This window comes from Mesocricetus auratus, unplaced genomic scaffold (genome assembly GCF_017639785.1).
Source record: "Mesocricetus auratus isolate SY011 unplaced genomic scaffold, BCM_Maur_2.0 Super-Scaffold_100691, whole genome shotgun sequence".
NCBI lineage: Eukaryota > Metazoa > Chordata > Mammalia > Rodentia > Cricetidae > Mesocricetus > Mesocricetus auratus.
The window spans coordinates 57830954-57858368 of record NW_024429267.1 but is presented as its reverse complement, the minus strand read 5'-3'; the positions used below and the strand labels follow the sequence as shown (position 1 = coordinate 57858368).

Genomic DNA, 27415 nt, shown 5'->3' with positions numbered 1-27415 from the left:
AGGGTGGAGGATGTTCTTTCTCTACTTTGCCTCTTTGCAAAGCGTTACGTGTTGCATCAGAATGTTTTAAACGTGAATTTGAATGTAGCAGCCTTTGAACGTTGCTGTAGCTCTAATCTCTCATTTTATTTCTGTGGTTTATGTTGTGGCTACTTCAGTAAATCATTTTAATGCCAAGCGATATAGGCAAACTCTATTTTATCGGAAGGGAAAAAATCTTTATTCATGGCAGATTTTCCAATATGTGCCAAAATACTGCTGTCGTGATATTTTATGCGCCTGTTTCAAAACAAACAGTTGCAAAGCAATTTCGGTGGCGAATGTGAACAATAAAAACGTGATTAGCAGTTCACGAGCCCGGCGGTCATGTTGTTCTGACAGTTCTCCAGCACTGCAGTGGAAGCGAGCCGTGGTAAATCTCTGGAGCCAACCCTGTCTTCAGAAAGGCGTTTCTTTATGGACCCCTGGCGCCTAAAGGGTTTCCTCTCTGAGACGTCAAGGTGGCCTGGCCACAGCCCCGCCATGTTTAAGGAATATGCTGGGTCCCACACACTCATCAGGGTTTTACCTCTGCATCTCTCAACTCCAGTCGTCCCAGCTCAAGTGCAGTGAGTGCTTCTTGGGATTTAATAGGCTCCTTGGAACATTAGGAATCCAGATGCTTGTGTGATGTGCTCTTGACAGGAGTCGCCTGTGCAGATGGGGGGAGATTTCCCAGCATGGGAAGCAAGTCTGTATTAACATTCCTGAAGGCTTAGGAACGCATCTTTGGAGGACACCTCTAAGTGGGTGTCAGTAATACCTGGGGACACAGAAGGCTCATCTCATTCTGCAACCCTCATCTGTGCTGCCCAGGGCATTTGCCACTTACAGAACGGGGCTGGGCACAGCTCACTGCTATTGGCTACCCCCAGGACCCCACCTACTGCTAATGCACCGTGTACTGACGTGTGAGACCCCCAGGACCCCACCTACTGCTAATGCACCGTGTACTGACGTGTGAGACCCCCAGGACACCACCTATTGCTAATGCGCCGTGTACTGACGTGTGAGAACGGGCTGACAAGATGGCCCAGCAGTAAAAGCACCCACTGTGCCAATCCGACTGTGTGAGCTTGGCCCCTGGAGCCGACGCACAGAAACGAGAGAGACCCTGCCCCAAAACATAGTGGACAGAGCAAACTGAGCCCCAAAACTTGTCCTCTGACCTGGACAGGTGTGGCCTGTGTGCCCGCATCACACACATCACATGTCACACACACACAACAGCAGTAATAAGTTTTAAAATGAAGTTTGAATGTGGACTTGCATAGGTCCTGGCTCTGTGGTATGTGTGCCCACATGACATGCCTCACATACAAGAGTAATAAACTTTAAAGTGAGCTTTGAAGGTGGGTTTGGACTGGTCTGGGTTCCACAGGCTATAAATGTGTGTTTGAAAAATGTTTTTCTGTGGCTAGGGTACAATCTTCCAGATTCTGGAGAGGGCCTGGAAGTTGGTCATGCAGTAACTGAGCGTATGACTGGGTAGTGTCACATTGGAAGAATAAATGTGCCAAAGTAACTACTATTAGGACACTGATTTCCCCAAGACCAGACCATTCGCTTTAAGAGAAGACATCCTTAAAAAGATAAAACCCTTGGACTGTACAGAATTTAAGCAGCGGAGTTTCATATGCCTCTTGTGATTCACAGAGAACATGTGAATGGCGATGGTGGCTCCTTCCATCTTCAGTTCAAACAACAGAACAGAACAGAACAGAACAGAACAGAACAGAACAGAACAGAACAGAAGCTTGTTGTTCCATTGCTATGATTTGGGTCTGGAACGTCCCCAAAGTCTTTTGCCCATAGGTGGCACTGACAGGTGATGGAGGCTTTAAGATGCGGGGTTTAATTGAAGGATGCCCTTGAGGAGGATGTTGGCCCGTCTTCCTTCCCTCTCCTGTCCCCTCCCCATCATTAGTCCACCAAGACCTGCCTCACACCACAGCCGGGAGACCGCAGCAAGCGGAGCAACCAGGGCGCTAGCCAGCAGCCACCCATCGTTCTTACCTGTCCTAAGTCCCAGGCTTGACCTGGAGTTAAGATGCAGTGTTCACTCTACACTGTCTCTGAACACTGGCTGAAATGCACGGGGAGCAGTAGGCCAGTGCTGTCACGTGCTTCTCGGGACTGACGGCTGCTGTCGGTGGCGTCTGCTCTTGAGGGGTTGGGAGATGACATCTAGGAAGTTGTTGTTCAGCATGGTGTCCTCACGCCTGGGGTCAGCTGCGGCTCCCATCGAACCCCGGGCCTGGCATGTGTCACTGCCAGCTGCTCCCGCCCTGAATGGTTTCAGACACGTGTTACATGCGGGACTTGCTCTGCAGCGGCACTTATGTGTCCCATGGAACTGTAGCCCTTCGGAACAGCCGGCTGCAAACTCTCCCCAGGTGATCACCAAATGTGGCTGCTTCCCACAATCCCCCAGCACCCCAGATCCCAGGGATCATGGGCACCAGAGCTGCTGCCTCTTGAGCGGTAGTGGTGAGAAGCCACTGTTAAGGAGAGCCGCTGCCTTTTGTCGCTCTCTGGCCTTGTTTACCTGGCTAAGCGGCAAAGGCAGAATCGACACACTTCCCGGGAACCACGAGGATCCTGAGCTCGGAATCAGTGTAGACCTGTGGGAAGGTGTGGAGTCGTAAGTGGCTCCAGCCAGTGGAATTGCACTTGGGATCTGTTAGAAACATCCGAGTGGAACCAGAAGCCACTCGAGCCCAGCAACAATGGGGGGGGGGGGCTTCTGAATTTGGAGTTTTGGTGACATAGGTCACAAGGCTCACAACTTAAAACAATACAGAAAGTCTGCGGGGTCGTGAGGAGGGGACTGGTCTCATGGCCTGCAGACTGAAGCATGTTCTTAGCGTTTTACACGTGTGGTGTAGTTGTTCAGAAATGGAACTGTGCCGAGGCCTTGATCTCTCACTACTGTAGGGATATTGGTTGGATGTGAGTGTGTGCGGGTACGTTATGCCTGTGTGTGCTTGTTATTCATTTCATGCCCATCCCCCAGGGAAACAATGAGACAGCTCTTTCTTTTCCTTGGTTAAGTTTATACTTAAACTTTGTTTCTGTTTTTGCTGCTTCATTTTATTATTAACAGAATTCTCTTAGTTTAAAAATGTTTTCATTGATTGAGGTATGCAGAGGTGCCTGCAGATACACACAGTGGTCAGAAGAGGGCACTGCCGTCGCCTGTCATTCTTCATACTTCTTTTGAGGCAAGGTCATTCCCTGGGCTGGGAACTGGTGTTTCCTTGGCTTTGCTGGAAGCCAGCCCGATTCAGAGACCCCTTGGAGGTCGGGTTGCAGGCGTTTGTAGGGATGCCCGTCCTATTTCCTGTGCGCTGGAATCCGACTCTGGTCCTCATGTTTGTAGAACGAGCCCTTCTAACTGCTAGCCCTCTCTCCAGCTCCCTTACAGGTCTTCAGGTAGCTCACGACTAAAGTGTGGAAACGTAGGTGTTTTTAATATTCTGTATCCTGCAGATCTACCTAAGAGTCTTCACAATGCACTTAGGCACCTTCCTCTGCAGTTCATGCATCTTTATTTTCCTGTCTAGTTGCCCCTCTCCATCCCCCTCCCCCTCCCCCGCCCCAGTGACGTGTGCTGCAGTGAGCACCCCTGTGATATTTACACATTGGAGGAGTGTTACGTGTTTGCTAGAATTCCCTCCCTGGTGACACAGTCAGGTCCTGGGTTGTTTTTGTTTTTGTTTGTTTGTTTGTTGTTGTTGCGGGGTAGTTTCTCAATTTTCTTACTCATTACTGCCATACTTAGAGTCTTTACTTCCCTATGGCTTACTCTTGGTAGGTAATACGTTTCTGGGAATTTATCTGCTTTCTGTAGATTACTGAATTCTTGGCATAGAACCACTCTTATAGTTCTTAACTATGCTTTGTATTTCTTTTATCTTTCTTACTTATTCATTTATTTATTGATATGGGGTCTCCATATACTCATGGCTGGCCTGGAACTCAATATGTAGACCAGACTGGCCTTGAACTCACAGAGATCCGCCTGCCTCTGCCTCCCGAGTGCTGGGATTAAAGGCGTGTGCCACCATATCCAGGGATGTTTTGTATTTCTGTGATATCAAATGCAACATATTTATCAATATCAATTCATCACATACGTAATTTTGTTAATCATCTTGTATGAGTGTTCCCATGAAAAAGTCCTAGCTAAATGTGTTTGTTTCTAAGTGATGGGGGCTCTCAGGGCCCTGCGTTGCTGACCACTTGACCGGCCCAGCCAAGGCCGTTCCGTCTCCCGTCAGAAGCAGCATTGGCCTCGCTCATCTGCCTCCTGCTTTCCAGCTCCCACCTTAGGCATTCCTGTCCCGGTGTTTGCCGCTCTCTTCACATCCTCAGTCTGAGATCACATTTGTGGTTTTGTTGTCACCATTTAAAGATGGGTTGATTTATTTGATTTTTTAAAAATATTTTTTTTGTTTTGTTTTTCGAGACGGCTTCTCTGCAAAACAGTCCTGACTGACCTGGAACTCACTCTGTAGACCAGGCTGGTCTCGAACTCACAGAGATCCGCCTGCCTCTGCCTCCCGAGTGCTGGGATTAAAGGCGAGCACCACCAATGCCCAGTTTGATCTTTTTAAAATCTTATCATAGGTATTTGTAGCTGCATAAAATTACACAGATGTCTGCAGCATGTGCCTGGATATGCGGTTCTTCTATGCACTTCCAGTGTGTTGTGAGTGCTCAGCGTGCCTTTTGTGCCTAATAACTTGGTGCATTTGGCTCTTGTTCTGTTTATTGCACAGGTGTTTTCCTCATGCGTGGCGCAATCCCCAAAGCATCATGCAATCATCCATATCATTCCAGTGCCTGTGTCATAATTAAACATTGAGATGCATGGCTGGGTGTAACTCAGAGGTACAGACCCAGGCAAAAGAAATCTTTAAGTTACGTAGGAGTGTACTTTGAAACCAGGTGGTGGTGGCGGCACACACTTTTAATCCCAGCACTCAGGCTGCAGAGGCAGGTGGATCTCTTGTGAGTTCAGTCCGGTCTACAGAGCGAGTTCAAGGGCAGCCAGGGCTACACAGAGAACCCCAGTCTTGAAAAAACAAGATGGATAGAAGGAAGGGAGGAAGGAAGAGAAGGAGAAAGGGAGGGAGGGAGGGATGTATTTGGTACCATCTGCCATGTACCTGAGAACTTTTCAGTGCTGTGTTTCTGTTTTTGGTGGCCTCAGTTATGCAGGTGACAAAGGGAGACTTGTGAGAGCCCTCATTGGCTCCCCATCCTGCCCTCCCTAGCCCGTCTCTCCTGGCAGTGCTTTCCCAGAGTGACGTCTTAGTTGCTGAAGGGACTGTCCATCTGTCTGTCTTCTCCCCACCATAGGACCTTTGTTTTTTTCTGTTCCCTCCCAGACATAGGACTTCCCTCCTCTGTCATCTAAGATGGCCCCACGAGGATGAAGGCTCACACCCGTCTCCCATCCTAACCCTGCACTGGGCGCACACACACCTCAGGCTTAACAACCTCTCTCTGCACGTCTGAGTGGTTGTTACAGACCGGCGCACTTACTTTTTAATGTTTTGGTGAATTTCATGGGTGATTTCTCTGGTATAAGCTGAAGCAAACCCTTTTCTGCTTCAGGTTGCCTTCGTTCAGTATTTCCTCACAGCAACAGGAAGGGGGCCAGGACCCGTGTCTTCCTGGTAAATGCAGTCGTTATGTCGTTTCACCGGCTTCGTCTCACCCTTACCCAGTGTCTCCATCCCTGTGCTACCTGCGTCCTCTGATGGTGGTATGCCGCGCTTTCTTCTTTTGACTAGTGTTTTTGTTTTCTTCTGTGCACTTCTTGTGGCCATTCAACCTACCTGTAGCATTGTATAGTGAGACGTGTTTCTTGCAGACAGCGTGTAGTTGGGTCCTTCTCACCCGTAATCTCTGTGTGAAACTATCTTTTCAGCTGTCACTTTAGATCTTTTACTCTTAACATGGTGAGTGACATGCTTAGGTATGCCGATTGTTTTATTTATTACCCTTTTTGTTTGTTTCTGTTCTCCTCCTCTTGGTTTCCTATGGGTTACTTTAACATTAGTTTAGAATTTCATTTCTGCTACAGGCCCTAGAATTACGCAGTGAGAGCTCAGCTGACAAAATTATGAAGCTAACCCACCAGGGTCATTCCAATGGAGGAGGCCCACATGCAGGGCAGTGGGAATACTTGCTTTATGAATAGTCACTGCCCTTACTGTAAATCCCTTGTGAAGCATAGTGCGCCCTTTCTATGGCGGGATTCATCCAAAAATCTCCAACAGTGTATTACAGTGGTCACATTTTCCCCTGTGCATTGATGACTCCCCTCAGCAATGCATGATTCTAGCAAGAAAGTAATCACAGTCAATGCCCTTGCTCTAACAACGAGGTCTTTGTCTAAACTTAGAAGTCTACTCCCCCTCCCCACCCCCAGTTATCTTCCTTGGCAGACAGTTGGTCAGTGTTAGTGTCCAGGCAAAGAGACCTCAACTGAGACATTCACAGACACTTAAGGACAAGAATTATGGCATGTCTGAAGATAGTGAGCCATAGATCTCAGAGAGATAGAGAACAAGGTTGTCTGGGATCCACTCTGCCAGCAGATAGGGACGTGCTAACCCCACATTAATCTTTAGCTTATTTGCCTAGTCACATTTAAGAAAATAGCTAAGCATAGATATTCTCCTCTTTAATAATGTAGTCTCTTTCTCCCTTAATTAACCTCCTTTCCCTTTAAGAAGTTCTTGGAGGCTTAACCACTCCCACCTTGAGCCACAGAGAAAGACTGACAGTTACTGCTTTGTGTAAAACTTTTATCTGTTACTGTGACTCCGAAGAACTCCAGCCCTGCACCTGGCTGGAGCTGGAGAACTGCTCATTGTGAATGTATATTAGTTGGAAACATTTGCAGCACGGCTGAACAGGAGAAGAAGAGAGACTAGACTAGCGAAGAAGAAGCATGGAGAAGTTAGAAGCAGGACAGGACTATTAGAGTAGAAACAGAACAGTAAAGAGCACAGGAAATAAGGAGCATGACCTTCAGATTGTGTGTGAAGTTGCCACAGAAATCTTTACCCCTCCTTGGCTCCTGAGAAACGTTTCACCTTTGGAACCCTGGGTAGGGTCTGGAGCAGGACTCATAGCCCTCACACATTTTGGTTTATGTGTAGTAGTTTTGATGACTTTCTTCATAAGGACTTGCAAGTGTGTGTGTGTGTGTGTGTGTGTGTGTGTGTGTGTGTGTGTGTGTGTGTGTGTGTGTGTGTGTGTGTGTGTGCTGCATTCTCTCCCACAGCATCTTAAAGGACAGGCCAGTTGGCAGCTTTTCATCTGTAGACTTGGTTGAGTAAAGTCCCTCCTGATCACCAGCTTCCTGCAGCAGCAGGAACTCACTCTCGTTGGCTCCCACTGTGTCACCTCACTTAGATCACCAAGTGTCAGCCACCAGTGCTCAGCAAACGCCCGTGTGAGCAAGTGTGCCACAGTATGAGTCGCAGGGGGTCCCGGCTGTGATGAGCCGTAGAATCTGGATAGACGCCTCATGACCTCTCAAGTGCCGTGCAAGGGTACGAGCAGAGAACTGCCATCTGGAAAGTTCTACCCGAGAGTCTTTGTGTGGGAAAGCATTTTGGGGCACATGAGTTAACCAGTGGTCATTACCAGCCGCCTTCTCTTCGTGTGTCCTTTTTCCTGGAAGTCGTCTTGTTAGCGTGTGGATAGACTCTCCCATGTGGAGTTCACAGTTTGTAGCTGAAAAGCAAGACTATTGCTCTCCTTTCCCCGCAGGACCGCGTCCTAGCTCCTGTGACTGTTGCAGGAGCTCAGGCTCTGGCACTGGAGCAAGGGTGGACACGGGACCAGGATTCTCAGTCAGCCGACCTTGAGATAAGGGGGCTTCCCTGGATGAGCCTGGAGTCTAGTTTTATTTCACTGTAAAATGTTCAATAGCATTTCCACAGCTCTGATCCAGCTCCTTTATAAACACTGTTGTTTCCTGCCGAGAGAAACGCCAGGACGCTGCTGTGGCTGAACCAAGATTGGGTCTGCACGGGCACTGTGCAGCCAGCCCAGAGCAGCTCAGCCCTTGTCAGTCATTCTGTATTGGGGTTCTTAGAGTCCCTGTGCCCACTTGCCCCTCAGGGTTCTCAAACTCATGTTTAAGGCAAGATCTGCCTGTAGTGGACAGTGTGTTAGAAATAAGGTTTATCTTTGTAATCAAAAAGTTATTAAATGCCAGGTGGTGGCGGCGCACGCCTTAGTAATCCCAGCACTCAAGAGGCAGAGGCAGGCGGATCCCTGTGAGTTCGAGGCCAACCTGGTCTACAGAGAGAGTTCCAGGACAGTTGGGGCTACACAGAGAAACTCTGTCTCAAAAATAACATCAAAAGGATATTAACATGCCTCAGAAAGATTCACTGAAGGTGAAGGTTTTTGCCAACAAATTTTAAAACCTGTGGAATGGCAAGTTCCCTGTGGGCTCCAAGGTCTCCCGGCCTGGGTTCAGCTTGTGGGTCAGCCCTGCAGTCCTGCCATCTGTGGTTGGATATTTGCGTGTACCACACATGTGTACCTCCACATGTACCACACATGCATACCTCCACATGTACCACACATGCGCACCTCCACATGTACCACACATGCGTACCTCCACATGTACCACACATGCATACTTCCACATGTACCACACATGCACACCTCCACATGTACCACACATGCATACCTTCAATGTACACACATGCATACTTCCAATGTACACACATGCATTCCTCCACATGTACCATACATGCATACTTTCAATGCATCACACATGTATACCTCCAGTGTACACACATGTATACCTCCAATATACCACAAATGTATACCTCCAGTGTACCACACATGCATACTTACACATGTACCACGTGTGCATACTTCATACACACCACACATTCATTGTTAGTTTACTTTACCCAGGATCCCTCCGTGTAGCTCTGACTCTGCTAGCTAGCTTCTGGCCACCTCACCAGCCCTCACCCCGCCCCCACCTCCACTCCACCCCACCCCCCTGCATGCTGGAAATCGTGATATATGGTCTTTTCATAGGGCACATGCACTGGTGACAGATCCCTTCAGATTTTCCTCCCTCTTTCATCTTACTTTCCCCTCCCCCTCTCTCTCTGTTCCCCCTCTTTCCTGTGCCAGGGATTAAGCCTAGGGCGGGGTGTCTCACATGACGGGTGAGTGCTCTACTGCTGAGCTGTGTCTCCAGCAGGACGCTCACTTTCTGTTCTCGCACGGGGTCTGGCTGAAGTCGCCCGCAGCTTTTTATTTTTTATTTCACTTTTGGAGCCCAGTCAGCTTTGTTGTACACTTGAGGTCTGCCTTCCCCTCCTTAAGTGCTGGGATGCGGGTACGCGGTGGCTCCCGGTCTGCTCGCCTTCTTTGAAGGGCATCTTCAGACTCCATACCTGGCTCAACTCCTTTTCTGTAACCAGAGCAAATCCACTGTGCAGAGCCCCAAGGCTGCCAGGTGCTGAGGACCAGCCAGGTCTCATGGTGACCCTTGTGCTTGTCTAAATAAGGCTCCCCCCCTCCCCTTCTTTCCTTTTCCCTTTCCCCTCCCTGTGTTCACGCTCTTTTAGAGGTTACAGTCCTGGGACTCTGGTAGCAATTGTATTGAATCCTTAGTTTCTTGGGGTTGTGTAGACATTTGACAACATTGGGTCTTCTAAATAGTGAACATGGGCTATCCCTTTCTTTTTTGTTTTGGTTTTTACGAGACAGGGTTTCTCTGTATTGTTTTGGAGGCTGTCAGTCCAGCCCGGCCTCGAACTCACAGAGATCCGCCTGCCTCTGCCTCCCGAGTGCTGGGATTAAAGGCATGCGCCACCAACGCCCGGCTCTCAACCAGCTTTTTATATAGTCCCACCCACAGTGGGCGGGGCCTTCCTTCCCACACCAGTCACTAAGTAGGAGAGTGCCTTGCGGTCTTGCCTACAGGCCAGTCTGTGCCCCAGAGATGTCTAGATTTGTGCAGCACATGGCATGCTAGCTACGACTGTGCTATTGTGAGCGTCATGGACCGTGTGCACGTGGACGCCGTGTCACTCGTTCATGCCTCGTGTTACTGGTTTTTGTTACTCGGGTTAACAGGTGAATAAGGGGATTCTTGGATTATGAACGCTGTTGGTCTAGTAATGCATGTCAGTAATTCATAGTTCCTTAGTAAATGTTTTGTCAGTGATTGGGCTTCATCTGGCTTTTCCGTTTTGTCTCGTTCTCTCCCTCAGCGATGATGCTGTGAAGGGACGCGTGTGGATTTGTGTGCTTCCTCCTCTCGGCCCCTTCTCCTTCCACAGACACTGTTTTCCAGGGAGGGATTTTCCTCATGACGTCCTCTGGTCTTTTCAAAGCTTCAACCAAGGCTTGTCTGGAGACCCACTTGCCCAGTGACACTCAGACTCTAGGGTTCTCTCACTGCAGAGCTTTTCTGGAAGGACCACGCTAGGTGAAGCTGCTTTAAGCCCCCTGCCCGCCTGGCAGCTGCTTGGAGCCGCCTACCCTTGCTGTGGGGCAGAGAGAGGACCACAGGCTGTCCCTGTTTGTACGCCCCCGGCACCACGCACAGCTGCTGCAGTCCACCTTGCTGTCCCTGGGGACACATATCTAGGTGGCTATGCCGCTGCAGCGTCCTGCTGGGTGTGAGCACTAAACAGAGAGCAGCAGGAGTAAGGGCTGAGGAGGTGAGGCCATAGGAAGCACAGGACACCAGCGTGGAGAAAGGGTGGGCGGAAGGAGCTGCCTGGCTGAGGGCGGTCTCCCCAGCAGGTTTGGCATGGCTGCAAGCTGAGCTTGTAACCAAGGTGCAGTGCTCTTCTCACAGATACAAATACAAAACAGGATACCCCCACCCCAGCTGCAGAACAGTGAGATGTGGGCGTCCGTCCCTTCTCATTACTCTCCCAGGGGCTCGTATTGGAATATAAATGGACCTTATTTGTGCTTGCAAATCACCATGAAAGGTTATTTCAAGAGGCAGAAGCAAAATCATAATAAAATAATTTAGTGGAAACGGGAGCTGAGAGTGTGTTTAATGGAACATGATGGGGTTTAATTTTCTTACTATTTCCATCATTAAAGCGCCATTATCTTTCCCGAGACCTCATTTAGGCATCCTGTGACAGCGCATCTCTGAGGTGTTTCTGGGCACACGGAAAGCTGGGGCGACATTAGGAGGGAAGGCGCTAATGCTTCTCTGTCCCTTTCATTTCTGCTCTTTGATGGCCGGGCGCCTTGTGTCCGAGTTTCCCACCTGCTCGCTCTCATCTCCTGGAAGCTGTTGTGTCTTCATTCGGGAGCTTTCAGAGGAGGAAAGGGCAGCTCTCAGAACAGAGGCAAGTCTCACCGTTGAGTGAGTCCCCAGGTGCGGAGGCTCCCAGGGTTCCACACAGCCATCTGGAGTCTGGTCTCAAGCCCAGCACAGCCCAGTTAGACTTGACCGTAAGATCGCACGCAGCCGTCAGCAACCATAGCGGCCTCTCCCGTTTCACACAGTTGGCTCAATCAGATTAGCTGAGAGCTGAAGCCTTTAAGGAAAGTAACAGAAAAGTCTGGCCCCTTTTGTGGTTTTCTGTAGCTGAGGAGAGGTCACTAACCTCAACCAGAGGGAGGGGCCTGCTGGGTACCAGCTCCTTCTTTTGTCTTCACCCAGAGGCCAGAAGGAAGGTGTAAGAGTTCTGCGAACTGTGCTTGCTTTCTGATGCGGTGGCAGTGCGTCTCCCATTGGCCTTGAACTCCTAAAGTAATAGATACCATAGGCACCGGTGTGTGTGTGTGTGTGTGTGTGTGTGTGTGTGTGTGTGTGTGTGTGTGTGTGTGTATGGTGTGCACCTGTGTGCATGCAGAGGCCAGAAGCTGACACTGGGTTGTTCTCTTGCTCCCCGCCCTGTTTCCGGGTTTGCGCTCCCAGCTGCACACTTAGAAGTGACTGCTGCCACACTGAGGCAGGTGGACGCTCAAAGCCGCTGCAGGGGAATGGCTCTGTCCTCGGGTTTGAAGCATGCATTTCATGCACCCCGAGGGTGGCCCCCCCACCCTGTCCTGGTGGACCCAGGGATGCTGACTGGGCTCCTGCTGTGTCTTCCTCTCCAGTGGCCTCCTTAGCCCTGGGATAGCAGAGCCTGGATCATGCTGCTCTCAGGGCGTGACAAAATGAAATGGATCAACCCTGAAATCATATTGATGTCCCCAGCACTTGGGAGGACAGAGTTCAAGTTCACTGTGTGACAATTGAGCTCTGTCTGAAAAACTAAAAAGACAGGGAGAGGAGGGGAGAGCAGGGGCGGGAGGGAGATTGTGATTCTGATTTCTCCAAAACTGTGAATATTCCTGTTTGTTACCTTGTGCCTGAGTGGACAGAGTCGAATACTCTTAATAACAATACAGTCTAGTGACCAGAGCAGGTACCTGGGGATGGTGTGGGGTAGGAGTGTCTTTAAATTTAGGGCCATCTCCTAGAGACCAATGCCACCCCCCCCCCACACACACACACCTCGCCCGACACAACCTCAGGGCAGGGCTCACAGGCACCTTCTGTGTTCCCGTGAGGAGAAGACCTAGCATCAGCGACTCGCTGGAATCCACAGGCAGAAGGCTCAGTGAGCCGTGGCACTCCCCGCAGGGCTGGGTGTTGGGTTCAGTGTAGTCAGAAAGCAGATTGGGCATACGTGGTTACACGTGATCCACCAGTCAAGAGAAGTCACCAACATTTTCTTAAAGAAAATGTTCTTCTTTTTTAAAGAAGGTGTGTGTGTGTGTGTGTGTGTGTGCGCATGTGTTCAGATCAGAGGCTGCCCCCAAACTTACAGCAGTCCTCCTGCCTCCTCCTCTCCAGGGCTGGAATTGTAGACATGCCACCAGGCTGGGGGAGTGACTTTGTAACGGCAGGTGCTGTTTTCACCGTGGCGTTATGCACCAGGGGTGTTTGGGCAGTCGTTAGTCTCTGCCCTCTGAGGGGTTCTGGGTAACTGGCCTGCTGTTGCAGACATTACAAACACTTCAGCGGAAAGAACGTGAGCGATGAAAACTCTAGCCCAGCAGCGGGTGAAGGGCCCTTGTTGGAGGCCTTGCTCTTCTGCCCCCTTGCTCTGCCGAGTGGCACAGGCAGCACCAGGCAGACAGATAGCACCCAGGGCTGAGACTGGGGATAGAGCTGCTTCCCATCTGTCTCCCTGAGGTCAGCAGCTGCCCTGTGTACCTGAGCCTGGATCCCTTCTGTCTCCCCTGCCCGTGCTCCCTCCTCCCTCTCCCCCTCCTCACATTCCTCTAGGCTTCCGTTTTGGTTTATGGTTTTCTCTGTGACCTGGACGGAGGAAGTTTAATGGGGATCTCGCCGTGTTGTGAGAGCCGACCCTCAGGTTTGGGGACATAGTGGCTGAAAACACAGAATCACCCAAGCCGCCCTTTCCTGTCCTCCCCACTCCTGCGCTCAAAGAGCTTCTCACGGCTCCACCAGCGCTGTGATGCAGAAGGCAGGGCTGGGGCGAGACGGGCAGCGCGGCCCCGCCCACAACGGGAACTCGTCCTGGAAGAGAAACTGGAGAGCCTGTGTGGTTCCTACTGATGTCTCAAAGCCCTGGCTCCCAACCTGGCCTGACCCAAGGAGTTAATTCAAGAACTGAGCAGCTCCCTTTGACATTAGTTTGTGAAGACTTTCTCGTGCTTTTTATTACAACTGTGTGTGTGCATGCGTGTATGGATCGGGGTACATGTGTGTGCACACGTGTGCATGCTTGTATGGATCAGGATACATGTGTGTGCTTGTGAAGGCCACGCATCAACACTGAACATTGTTCCTTAGGTGCCACCTACCTTGTTTGTTGGGACATAGTCTGTCACTGTCTTAGGGCTTACCAAGTAGGCGAGGCTGGCTGGCCAGTGAGCCCCAGGGAGCCTCCCACTTCTGCCTCCCTGTCATTGGGTTTGCAATGGGTGAGCCAGCATTTCTGTGTGGGTTTGGGACATTAAATTCTGTCCCTCATGTTTGTGCAGCAGGTGTCTTGCCCAGCAAACCGTCTCCCAGGCCCTCGCTGCCCTGATTTTAGGTGGTTATGGGATGAGGCGGGGGGGGGGGGGGGTGACCAGCCACGCGCACCATTGCACTTCCCGGTCTTCAGCTCCGCACCTTGCAGGCCAGGTTGGCCTGTCCACACTGCAGGAAGATAATAAACAAGGCACCATCCGTCCCCAGGGACACTGGCCCTGGCAGCTTCCCCAGGCTCCGTTGCCAGGGTTCTCTGCCAGAGCCGTCTTGGCCGTGGTCCATCACGTGCCTCGAGGCATACCCCATCAGGAGCCAGGGCCAGGGAGAATGGTTGCTAGAACTCCAAATGACATGAATGTGCCCAGCTAGGAGCCAAGTGACACAGTTAACCTGCCGGACAGGCCCCCTCAGCATTGCCACTGCCAAGGAACCAGGACTGGAATTTTAAGGGCCAGCCCAGCCATGGCTTGGCAACAGTACCGGTTGACTCCAGCCCTCCTGTTTTGCCAGGTAGAGAGCGTCACTCAAGGTAATTGGCACTCGCTGTTGCTCCAGGGCCTCTGTGGTATCTGTCAGTCAGATTTAACAGCAGTGCTCAGTTCCTTCCTCTCGTCTATAATCAGACGCGGAGATGATGCCTGCCCACGCTGTCGTCCACCCATAGACTCCTAGGGTGCTTTCATACACCTTGACTCCAAATGAGAGAAGCCAGGCCTAGGTACCCCTTAACCCTTGCCCACCCATGCTCTTAACCCACTCCCTACCCCAAGCTGGGCCTCGTTAGCAAAGGAACTCTTCCGCTCCTTCATCTCTGGCACAGCAGGAGCCGTGGCAGGTACTCAGGGCTCCGCCATGACACCCCAGACAGCCTCACGAGGAGCCCCAGATCCTGCCCTTTCTCCCCAGGAGTCCTTTGCCTCTGTCTGTGGCACAAACGATGGAACTGATTTTAAACTAGCTGATCTGACCTTTGAGGGGTTGAGTCTCAGAATGACTTCCAAATGTCTCAGAAGAAAGCTCCCTGGGCTTGAATGCGTAAGACCAAATGTCTTGCTCCTCCCGCACCCTGACACCCCAGCCCTCCACCTTCTTGGGGTTTTAAGCCCCACCAGACTGTGAGGTGGCTGGTGGTGTGTCAGCAAACAGAGAGGGCCAGGGTTCTCAGCTGCCTTCCTCCTGCCTATCTGACGCAGCCTGAGACCCCAGCCCGTGAATGGCGCTGCCTGTGTTCACGTGGACCCTTCCTTCCTTGGTGCTCTGTGTAAACACTCTGACAGGCATGTCCTAGGCGATTCAGTCAGTTGACAGTGGAGTTGGACCATCACATATGTGGTGCGTTTCTTTCTGCGTCAGGCCCACTGCACTGAACACAGTGTCTTCTGGGTCAGCCCGTGCTGTGTCAGTGATCCCCCTCCCTTTAAAGACTGAATACTATTACAGTGCGACCCCCCCCCCGCTCTGTTTCCCAAGTAGACCCCCAAGTTGCTTCTGTGTTTTCCTAATTGTGGACATGCGGCCATAACTTATCAGACTCCTTAGTGGAGACACATGAGGTTCTTCAGTACCTCAGACACCAAAGTGAGGTGTGATGCAGGCCTGCAGTGGAGCCACTCAGGGAGGCTGGGCATCTGTTCCTAGTGTTTCCTCGCTGTGTGGTGGCCCTGGCGAGCCTCCCACAGAGCGCTGAAGCCATCAGTGAAGAGACGGACGGACGCTTCAGGTGGAGTGCTCACCCTTTCCGTAGCAGCTGTGATGCTGAGCGCTGAGTTTTGTGGCTTCAGTTCTAATTGTCTCGACTGGTCAGAGCTGTGTTCTGTCAGCACCCTCAGTGTTGCGTTTACTAAATGTCCCCACACTGTGGCATCAGGCACACAAACGTGCTTACCCATGGGCTGTGGGGAGAGGAGGTGGGCGTTTGCATTCAGCTGCTCTGGGCAATGCCTTCTCTCTTGAACCCAGCTTCCCGATGCATAGACTGTGATAACGCCAGCATCTGAAACTGTGACCCTTAGCGTTATTATTTTGGGCGATGTGTTTACTCTTTCTGTACCGTAGCTGCTAAGAACTACACATGCCCTGAGAGTTTAGGGATCGATTCCAAGGGCTCTTTGGAAACCAGAAGATCCCAGTGGGGGCAGTGGGGGCAGGGGGAGCAGGGGGAGCAGGGGCGACAGGGGGGACAGGGGGGCGGGGGGCAGGGGACGTCGTAGCCCTGGGGGAGAGCGGGCACAAGGCCCCATTGTGGCCACAGTCATACTCCTGGGCTCCTTCCCTCCTGTGCCTCAGATCCACATTGCTTTAGGTTTGTCTTGGGGACAGGGTTCACTCTGTAGCCCAGGCTGACCGTGAGCTCTGGGCTAGCCTTCTGCCTCCCGAGAGCTTGGATTACAGGTGTGGGTCACAGCATCTGCCCTCCTCACAGTTCCTTTCAGGTCACCCGACGGGTCTGCAGGCGGGGGGGGTTGCACTTGGCTGGCCTGACTCACACTTCTGTAACCGGTCTCAGTGCCGCATGCGCAGGGGCGTGGCCACCACCAGCCTTGACCGAGCTCCAGTTTCGCCACTGGAGGGTGGTGCAGGCTGTGCTTGGTGGTGGTCACTTCTCCTCTCTGGTCACTTCTGCTCCCACCCGCCTTTGTGAGGGTGAGAAGAGACGCTTGCCGGGAAGGCCGTGGCAGCCAGCGAGCTCCCTGCGTTGCTGTATTGCCCGTCCCGAGGCCGCCTGCGAGGTGGCTTCTGCCGGCTGGGTGCCTAGACGCCCCAGGACTGGCTGAAAGGCCCGTGTGCTCGCTGTCCCTTCCGTCCCTGCTCACCTCAGTGTCAGGACGGCCCAGTGCTGTGGGCTCTGTCTAAGGAGCATAGTAATGGGGGGGGTTACCCTGCTTCCTGCTACTGTCCGCTCGCCCTGGACCTTAGGCACGCATCTGGGGGAGGGTAAGGGCTAACCCAGAGGGGCAACCGTCGGTGACTTATCCTCCTCCAGCTCTGCCCAGTCTGCACCAGCTCCTGGGGCCTCGTCTCCTGGCAACACTGCCGCAGACACGCCCACCGACTGCCGCGTTCCCTCCCCAGTCTTACACACTGGCTTCAAGGGGCACATGAACAAGAACCAACTTATTAAATCTAAGAGGTGAAGTAACTCAGCCTGATGTGCGTTACTGGGTGTGGCTTCCCTGCAGCCCTGCAGGTGGCTTTGTGTTTCCTGGGGAGGTCGTGCCCAGGCCCTCAGCTGCGGGCACAGCACATCTCGCTGTGAGCAGACGGACAGTCTGCAGACTCTCCTCACCTGCACCACGGAGAAGCCTGTTAACCTGAACTTGGAAAAGTGAGCAGAGATCATTCTAGAACATAATTTCTATAGAGTCCTCACTTGACGGTAGATGAGGCTCAGGGTCTGCAATAGCTTGGAAGTAAAGAAGATGGAAACTGTGCTTTCACAGTGTTGGGAACAGAAGGGGAGCTGTCTCTAGGGTGCCCATGGGATTGGGAATCTCATCTTTACACCGTGCACCAAATGCTGGTTCATATTTGATGCACAGGAACCCCCCCCCCCCACTGTTGGTGAGAGTGTGTGCTAACAGGGTGTTTTCTCCGAGCCACAGACCTCTGTAGATGGGGTAATGTGGCTGGCAGAGGCCTTCACTCTGCGGTGTTACTGGGGCCTCCTGACTGGCTGCCGTGTTGACGGAAGGACTTTGGCCAGGAGCAGCACTGGTCCACAGCTCAGGAAAGCCTCGGTCGCTGGTCCCTGGAGGATCAGGAGTTTCAGAGAGATGATGCTGCTTCAGCGGTGTGTGGTGGCTCCCTCCATCCTGGAATCCCAGCCTGGATGGCCAGAGGCTGAGGGCTGCTGTGACTTCCAGGCCAACACTGACTTCCTGGCCCGAGAATGAGACAGTGGATTTGGAAATAACAGAAGCAAGATTAGAAAGGCACATCCCATCAAGAGCATTAACGAATCAATAGACTTAGCTCCACCAAGATGGGCCTGTGAACAAGGAGTGGCCGTGCCACTCTGCAGAGAGGCCCCGAATCGAAGATTGATTGGCCCCATTTTCTTCCACAAGAACAACTTTGCTATGTGTCGTTAGTTACTTTATCAAGAATATCATGTTGTGTCATCTGGGCTCTTATTAATCACCCTTTTCTTCCACCATCGGATTGTGAGCATAATTGGGTAAAGTTGATGGCATGTAGCTACTCCATATTCATCATCGTAAGCTGGTGTCAGGGAAACGCTGGATTGTGGATATCCACCCCGGGCACGCTGCGTGTGCGCATGCGTGTGTGTGTGTGTGTGTGTGTGTGTGCACGCGCGCGTGTGCTTCTGAAATCAGTGTTAGACATTGGTACATGGAAAGTCAGGGGGCTCCATGCTGTGGGATGGGTGGGCCCAAAGGAAGTTTCCCCATCGCAGTCACACACACTGCTCTGTAAGCTCAGGAAGCCACATGTCTCCCCGGATGCTCCTGGTCTCTGATCCCAGGTAGTGGAAATCACAGACAGGGTGAGGCAGACCGACGACAGCCTCCCTGACCTTAAAGCCTTGACCAAGTGCAGTTAATTGGCCAGGGGTTGGTCACAGTCATGCCCAGTCAGGAGCGAGCAGGGAAATGCCTGTGTACTGTGGACCTGGGAGACAGTGTATTCACGTGACTCAGAACACAGAGCAGAACATGGAAACTGGTCATTAAAATGTGAAGGTGGCTTCCAGACGGGGCTTTTCTGAGTCTAGCCAAGCTGAGTGCGGGCAGTGTGAAAGGACAAGGTTAGCAGGGTTCAGAGAAGACTCCAGAAGGCTGAAGAGGGTGCTCTGTGTGACCTGAGAACAGTGGACTCCAAAGCTCCCTAGGAAAACTCAAAGCCACAAAGCTGGGCCAAAGTGTAGATGCCCAAGCGGAGGCGCTTGAGAGAAACAGATTAGGAAGTTCTGTTGGCAGAGTCTGTCCAAGCCCGTGGCTGTCCTTGCGGGCCTGCTGGAAACAGTCCCTAAGTGTCAGCACGGTAAGCGTTTGTGGGACAGAGCAGGCAGCCCTGATGCCGCTGGGCCACTGTCACTCACTGACTTCAGGCAGGCAGCAGTCGGCAGGAGCCCAGGGATACTGAAGGACCGGATGCGATGCGCGAGCGCTGTCTGCAGTGGCTCCCAGCCACTCGCTCACGTCTGCAGCTCTTTCCCACCGCCCCCCCCCCCTTCACTGTTTTGTGTTTGCTCTGCGTGAGCTGCCAGCTTAGGCGCTTCGTGCCATTTTTTATGCTATGGCTCTTCCCTCTGCGATGATGAGGTAAACTCCATCCCCCATCCCCCATCCCCCGTCCCCCGTCCCCCGTCTTTATTTCCCGATATAAGCCAAGGACCCTTAGGGTGCCCTGAACATTGGTTGCAAAAACTAAAATCATCCTAAATGCAACACGGATGGGATCCTGGGGTTGAAAAAGACATCAAGGGCACCTGGTAAAATTAACAAAGCCTTTACTTGTTATCTGTTTTGATGACATTGGTGGCTCAGGTAAGGGGCTCGTGTGGGGGCGGGGTGCAGGTGTGGCTGGCATAGCTGGGGGGCGGAGCTTGCTTACCTGAGACTGGAGGCTCCGTCCTTGGTCTTGCCCAACAGGAGGTTTGCCTCACTTGATTGATTAACCCTGGAAGCTGGAAGCTGCTTCTGCTTTTAGAGAGAAACACAATTCCACCTGTTTTACCTTCCCAGCGGTCCTCCTGCGGCTCACCTCCCGGCACGTCCTCAGTTTCCCCACTCCTTCTGACACGTGCTGTGACTCTACTGGCCTTGCTGCTGTCTCAGGTCCGGGTCTGTGAGGATGAGGGGAACCTGTTCTCCAGTCTCCCTCTGGCTCCCAGAGCACCACCCGGCACATGATAGACTCATTAACTCCTAAGTATGATTCATGCTTGGAAACAGAGCTGACTGTGTGTATGAGAGAGAGTGGGGAGGATGTGGGGGGGGCAGGGGCAGGGGCTGGGACTGTAGTCAGGAAACAGGAATCCCAGAAGCATTTGTGCTCAATGAGTGGGTGTGTGTGTGCGCGCGTGCGTGTGTGTATGCGTGTGAATCCAACCCCAGCGTGTCCATTCTCGCGCTTCACAACAATCCTGGACCGTCTCTTCCGTTGAGTTCTGTGAGCTGTAGTAACTTTAGCTGTAATTGATGGCTTCAGTTTTTAAGGAAGAAATGGAGGCTGGGTATGTTTGTGGTCCCTCCCTCTGGCCCTCAGAAGCAGCCTTTGGTGAAACTGGAAGACTAAAGAGAGCCTTGTCAGCTGGGCAATGGTGGCGCACACCTTTAATCTCTGCATTTGGGAGGCAGACACAGAGCTCTGTGAGTTCAAGAACAGCTTGGTCTACAGAATGAGTTCCAGGACAGCCAGGGCTACACAGAGAAACTCTGTCTTGAAAAACAAAAATGATGGCCTTACATCCCTGGGGTCTGGGTTATTCTGCTATGTGATGGTGCGTGCTGAGGAAGTCAAGTTCCCCCAGCAAGGATAGGGCCATCACATCCAACATGACTGCACACAGGACATGACTTAAGTGTCAGACCACGGAAACACTCATCTGATGAAATGTTTTTATGTCATGGGCTCAAGCTTGCTCCACACATAGTGTCCTAAGCTCCTTACATTTGATGTCTGGTGCCTCCAGTGCCACCCACCTGAAGCACGGAGGCTGAGTGCTCTCTGTGTCTCTCTGTCCCTCTCTGTCTCTGTCTCTCTCTCTGTCCCTCTCTGTCTCTGTCTCTCTTTGTCTCTTTCTGTCTCTCTGTCTCTGTCTCGGCCTCCTGGGATTTTGGGGGAAAGGGCCTAACCTCTGGATCTGCTATACAGACAGGGAACCCTTCAGTCTTTTGGAGGATGCTGGAGAGGGGTGGTTGGTTGTCCGAGGATGGGGTGATGGTATTTCTGTCTGATCTATTGCAGGAACATCAGGAGAACATTCTGGGTAACACCATGCAGAGTGTTATTGCGTTACTCAACAATCTGGTTGCTTACAAAGATTCTAACATGAAGCTGCTCTATGAGCAAGGTAAGTTGGGAATTGAACCTGGGCCCTCTGGAAGGGCAGCCAGTGCTTCAAACCACCCAGAGCTGTCGGTCAGGCCAGCCCCTGATTGGTAGTTACTGGACTTGTTCTCAAAGGCAAGTCTTAGACACTGACACAGATTATCAGTCTCTCTGCTTCTGTGTGGTGTCTATGCTCAAGGGTTTTCTTGTTTCTTCCCATCCTAGGAGAAATATGCATCACCTTCTAATAAGAAATAGCATGTTGTGGGGCTTGGGTATATAGCCCTGTCAGCTCCTTACCACAGCAGTACCTTACCCTGTCCATGGGCATAGCTTCCTCTGCTCAGCCTGTGCTATCTCCGGAGCGAGACAGCTCAGATAAAGTGGCGGGCAAAGGAGCCTACGGAGGAGAGAGAGGGTCTGAGCTTCAAATCCCATGAGGAAAGATTGATAAGTCAGAGCAGTGGGCTGTGACCTCTGACCTGGACTTTCCTGTCTGCGGGTGGTGAAGGTGACCCTGAACCCTGTGGTTCCTACTACAGCAAGAGTAGACACAAGCACATGGCGAGGCCACTGCCCTGCAGGGACAGAGGATGGGCAGGCTGTCAGTGTCGGGGACACAGAGGTCTGGAGCCTGAGGAACCATCTGACCCCAAAGACCCAAGCAGTACTGCCACTGCAAGTACTCTCGTAGCTAAGAACTTGAACTCCTGACCCTCCGGCTCCACACCCAAGGGCTATAATTTCAGGTGCACAGCTGCCGCTGGGCTTGAACGTTAATGTGTGACCCTGTGGCTTTCTTTTCCTCAAACATTTTCATTTTTAAACGAAACATTTACAGGGAGAATTATTATAAAACGAGGTTGGAGTGTTTGCTCATATTTGAAAAATATCAGCGTCATTAACATTTTGGAGCTGACTTTGGGCTCATCCCTGCGCTGTGGCATTTCTGTAATGGATCTGAGTGCAGAGCTGTGAGGGCAATGGGTTTACCTGACACAGCACAGTGCTGCCAAAGCAGAAAGCAAAACAAAAACTCAACACAGTACTTCCAAAGAGTCGCTGAAGGAGAGCCTTTGTCTTCAGTGGTTCACAGAAATCAAAACACTGGGGCTTTTTGTTTTTGTTTTGTCGGGTTTATAATAATCTGTATAAATCAGTATTTACTCAGGAGACCAGAGAATCACAGCAAGACTTGTTTGTACTGTAAGAATAAAGAACCCGCACATGTGACAACCTCCTTAGCCTCCTTTCAGAATCGCATTCAAAGCTGGGTGACACATGTCTGTGGTCCCAGCGCTTAGGAGGTGAAGGCAGGAACATCAGGAGTTCCAGCCCAGCCTCAGCTGCATAGTGAGTTCCAGAGCTACGTGAAACCCTGTTCCAAAAAACAAACTCACTAGACAGGTTGACAGACCTGTTACCAGGAGATAGAGTTAAGTGGCACTTGGGGGGCACAAACAGCCCTTGCCAGGTGGCTTTGGCTGGCCTCTTGCCTGAATTGTTTTATTTTTAGCTATGTACATGTCCATCTGTCTGTCTGTGTCGGTGTGTGCACATGAGTGCAGGTGCCTTCAGACGTCAGAGCCGCTGGCTCCCCTGGAGCTGGAGTTAAAGGTGATTACGAGCTGCCCGGCGTGGGTTCTGGGAACCGAATCAGGTTCTCCACAAGAGCGGACTGGGCTCTATCTAGAGCCACTGAGCTGTCTCCAGCCCCTGCTCAGTTCTGTAGTGAGTAACTGTTATCCAGTGTTTGACCCCGCAATGGTACCATAGCTACAGCTGGTGTATGTGTTTAACTGGCGATGGGTATAGCTACAGCTGGTGCGTGTGTTTAACTGGCAATGGGTGTAGCTACAGCTGGTGCGTGTGTTTAACTGGCAATGGGTGTAGCTACAGCTGGTGCGTGTGTTTAACTGGCGATGGCTGTAGCTACAGCAGGTGCGTGTGTTTAACTGGCGATGGCTGTAGCTACAGCAGGTGCGTGTGTTTAACTGGCGATGGCTGTAGCTACAGCAGGTGCGTGCACCTATTTAACCTGGCTATAGCAGGCAGCTGTAGTTGTTTTCCAACTGGTCTCCAGGGCTGGCCATGGTCGTTGCTTAGTGTTTAGCGAAATCTGAGAAAAATCCCTTAGTGATTTGAAACGTGTTCTCTGGAAGCTTCTAGAAGTCTTAGCTATGCAGATGTGCTGCAGGTTTGATCACCCAGATTGGGACAGTTACCTTAGGCCTGTTCAGGACCACTCTCTAAGGGAGAGCGCTGGTATCCATGAGGTCAGGAAACATTTGAGATGCTCACACATGCACCACAGAAGGCAGTGCGGCCTGGTGGGTGAAGTAGGTTTGAGTCTGGTGTCTGTGGCTTTACTGTCTGAGGTGCTCCGAGTCTCATTTCTCTAGAGATAAAGGTGCCACTCCCAAATGTTTGTTTTGAAAGTCAAATGATAATATATGTAAAATTTCCATGCATAATCACCAAAGTTAGCATACACAGTTAAGGGTTAGTGGTAAAAGCCAGTGAGCCTGTAAGCTTGACCTCTGACCACGTGGAAATCATGGGGAGGAGGGAGGCAAGCTGCAGCTGAGTAACTAGAGGAGACTGTGTCACCGAAGTTTTAACTAATTAGCCTTTACCAGCCCTCAAAGAACAGCCCATGCCCAGGAACCCCTGTTGCTGATAAGTGGAGGATGACTCATTTTCGGAATGAGTGACTGCAGGATTCTGAGCAAAAGGATGGTTCTGTCCCAAGGTGGTAACTGAAGTCAGTCAGTCTTCGTAGGGGAGATCCAGGACCATTTGTAAAAGCACCAATGGAGATGGAGATGAGGTCCAGGAGGGAGAACCATGGCTCCTTTCTCACTATTGGACTGGACTTCTGCACAGAGGACTCTGGCCTGATCACAGCTCATGGAGAAGATGATCCACATCTCTGGTGGATTAGCACAACAGATGCTGCAGTAGTGTCCACTTAACGGTAGTTTAGTCCGCACTCCTGAGCTGGGGTTGGCTTCCTACACTGTACCCAGTGCTTGATTTCATGGCCCAACGCTTTCCCGGGTCTTAGAATTCCTTGTGCTGGTCAATGGAAAAGTGGAGAAGGTATCCTTCTATTTCAGCAGAGGAATAACTGTCTATAAACTATGTATTTGAAGAGAAACTAATATCCACAATATATATAGAACACCTACAGCTCAATGATGGGGAAACACACAGCCTAATTCACAAATGAGTAGAAGATCTAAATAGATATTTCCTCCAAAGATTCACAAGTAATAAAACACTTATGAGCAACAGTCCAGCAGGCGAGTCCCTCCAGGGACTGAACGGACCAAGTAAAATGTCTGGAGTTACTTTTATTTTTTACGGATTAGGGTGTGTGTGTGTGTGTGTGTGTGTGTGTGTGTGTGTGTGTAATAATGGTTTCATTGTGACTTTTCTATATTATTTTTGTGTACATGTGGGTTCACTCACCGAAGTGCATAGGTCAGAGGGCAGCCCGAAGGAGCTGATGGGTTCTCTCCTTCTGCCGTGGAGGTCCTGGGGTTGACCCAGGTGGTCAGGCTTGGTGGCACGCACCTTTACCGGAGCCATTCTGCCGCCAGGCCACGTGGTTCACATCTGCCTGTCCCGTGGGGCAGGAAGTGTGGTCAGACTTGAGTGGCCCCGGAAGTCTGCCCCCCTGAGGTGTTTTGTGGTGTTTTTGTTGTTGTTGTCAGTGTTTTAGTTTTCCTTTGGTACATGTAAAGCGTCAGTTTCCCAGCCTGGTGAATACAAACATTCACAGTGTCTTCAGGTAGTATGACACACAGTCTGTATGTAGCTTAGGTACATGCATTGCACACACGTGTAGCTTAGGTGCTTCTTCCTGGACTTCTCGGACCCTCACAGAAGTGAGAAATCCCCAGGCAGCCACTTCACGTTCAGCACACCAGAGACCGGAGGGGGCTGGACCTGCACTGTGATCAGGGTGGGAGTCTGGCCTTTGACCTTGGAGCTCCGGGCTGCCGAGCTGCTGCGAGATGCAGATTCCTGCTCACACGCATGCACGTTTACTGAACAGCCCCGCTGCCTCGCCTCCCAGATGAAATGCAGGGGAGTTAATGTGAGGAAAGCAGGCTATTAAGATGTAAATTGTTTGTGTGTGAGCGTTCTCCTGATGTGCGGCGCCTGTGCGCTTTCATTCCCTTCTGTCAGGCGAGGCTGCCGCACTGGGGAGCTGAGGATGGAAATGTGGAAGCGAGCAGGCTAGGCGCATGCAGAAAAAGCGGCCAGCATCTGCGTCTTCCCGCCCAGCGCTGCTGGGCTCTCCTCCCGTGCCCCTTCCTTTATATCCTTGGAGGCAAAGCGATTCCCACAGCTCACTGCTGCAGGATTCGCCAAGCGGGACATTAAAGCAAAGATGCTTATTAATGGTATTAAAACAGCAATAAAACTTTATGTAGGCATTTAATAACTCCTCCACATACCATGAAACAAGGCTAAACCTCACCCTTCATGGGTGAAGTGTGCTCTCCATCTCGGGGTCCACTGATCTGACTTTTAGCTGAATGTCAGATCACTTAGACTCGAGATTTCTCCCTGTGTGTTTTAGTGTAAAAGCCCTCGGGATCCCCGAAACTTCAGAGGGGAGACCCCCAGAGAGCAAGCATCTAGAGGGACATAAATGAGTAGCCCACTTGCGGATGTGTAACCCCGGGGGCTGGCAGGCAGTGGGAGCACTTGTCCACCCGAGCACTGAACCATGAGCTGAATCTAGCTCCTTCTCTCCCCAGTGCATGCAGGCTGCTGTTCTCTGCAGCAGGAACACTTTCCCACAGCTGGGTGTGTCTGGATCTACGGTATCTCCTCCCTCCTTTCTCTGTGCTGTGCCTGGAAGACTCCCTGTCCTCTTGCAAAGGTCGCTCGCACTTGGGTTTTTTTTTCCTTTGCTGATTGAACAGGCATTTGCCTTTTCACGGTCTGTGTGCATTTAAATCTGCGTATTCGTGAGTGTGTGAATGCATGCGTGGAGGCCGGACGACAATCTCACTTCCGGCCTCTCCCTATTAGCCACTGGGAACGCCGGGCCAACGGGCCCAGTGAGCTTCTGGGGATTCTCCTGACTCAGCTGCAGTCTCGCTAACAGTGTGCTGGGATTGTAGGCAAGTGTCACTGTCCTAGCTTTTATGTGGGTTCAGGGATCCAAACCCAGGTCTTAGGCCTGTGTTAGGTACCCTGCTCACTGAGTCTTGCCCTCAGCCGTGAACAAACTGTCCTTGAATCACAGCATTGTTTTGAAGCTCTTCATTGTTCAAATGACGAAAGGTAGACTAATGGGGGCCAGACACTCACTCTGGAGCCTGAGGTCTCACAAGGAAGGACCCGAGATCATCACAGATGTGGAGATCTGGCCCGGGCCCGTGTTCTCTCCAAGGCCAGTGCTTGGCTGAGGCACCACAGAGCACGCCTGCGGTCTGTCCCCAGCTTTCACTTTAGTTTTTGTGAAGTGTATGGAACAGTGTCGCCCTTTGATGGTGAGTGATGATGAGTGCTTCCTGTGTGGGTGCTGCTCATTAGCTGTTGGCATGTTTGGAGAAGAATAAGGTGCGTGTGTGTGCATGCATGTGTGTGTATGTGTAAGTATGTATAAATAAAATCTAAACACACACACACACACACACACGAGTTTCCAGAAAAGCACTTTGTATGCACAGAATTTGTCCTTCTAGTCCACTGTCAACTGAGGGTTCCCGAGAAAGCCCCAGGCTGCCGAGCCCTCACAGTTGCTGGGCGTTGGGATGTTGGAGATGGTTGTGGTTTGAAACATTGCTCCCCATAGGTTCATGTGTTTGAACACTTGGTCCCCAGCGGTGGCACTGTTTGGGAAGGCTTCAGGAGGTGGGGCCTTGTGGTGGATGTATGTCATTAGGGCTGGGTTTTGAGGCTTTGTAGGCTGGTCCTACTTCCTGTTTCTGCTTTCTACTTCCTGTGAGCAGATGAAATGTGATCTGTCTGCATCCCGACTGAGAGGCCAGCCTCACACTCCTGCCACCACGCCTCCCCTGCCCCGAGGGACTGTGTCCCCCTGAACCTGTAAGCCAGGATAAACCCTTTTCTTTGTCAGGGTATTTTATTACAGTAACAGAAAAGGGAATGATGCGTAGATCAAGATCAAAATCCTTGTGGGTTACCATTAACTCCTTTACTGGGTACATGGTTTTCTGATGGGGACAGAATATTGGACAAAAGCCACAGACAGGAGGTTTATTTGACTCGAAATTTAGGGTTCAGTCCATCGTAACAACGGTACGGAACTGGCAGGGTGAGGCCGCTGGTCACGTGACA

The 27415-nt window shown here is 51.4% G+C and overlaps 1 protein-coding gene across 1 annotated transcript in view; it reads left to right on the top strand.

Moving 5' to 3' along the window:
* Ulk4 (unc-51 like kinase 4) overlaps nucleotides 1-27415 on the top strand; it is a 267099-nt gene that overhangs the window by 129581 nt on the left and 110103 nt on the right. Inside the window, 1 exon segment of the mRNA XM_040739628.1 lies at nucleotides 21005-21110. Within this exon segment, the coding sequence (XP_040595562.1) occupies nucleotides 21005-21110 (106 nt within the window).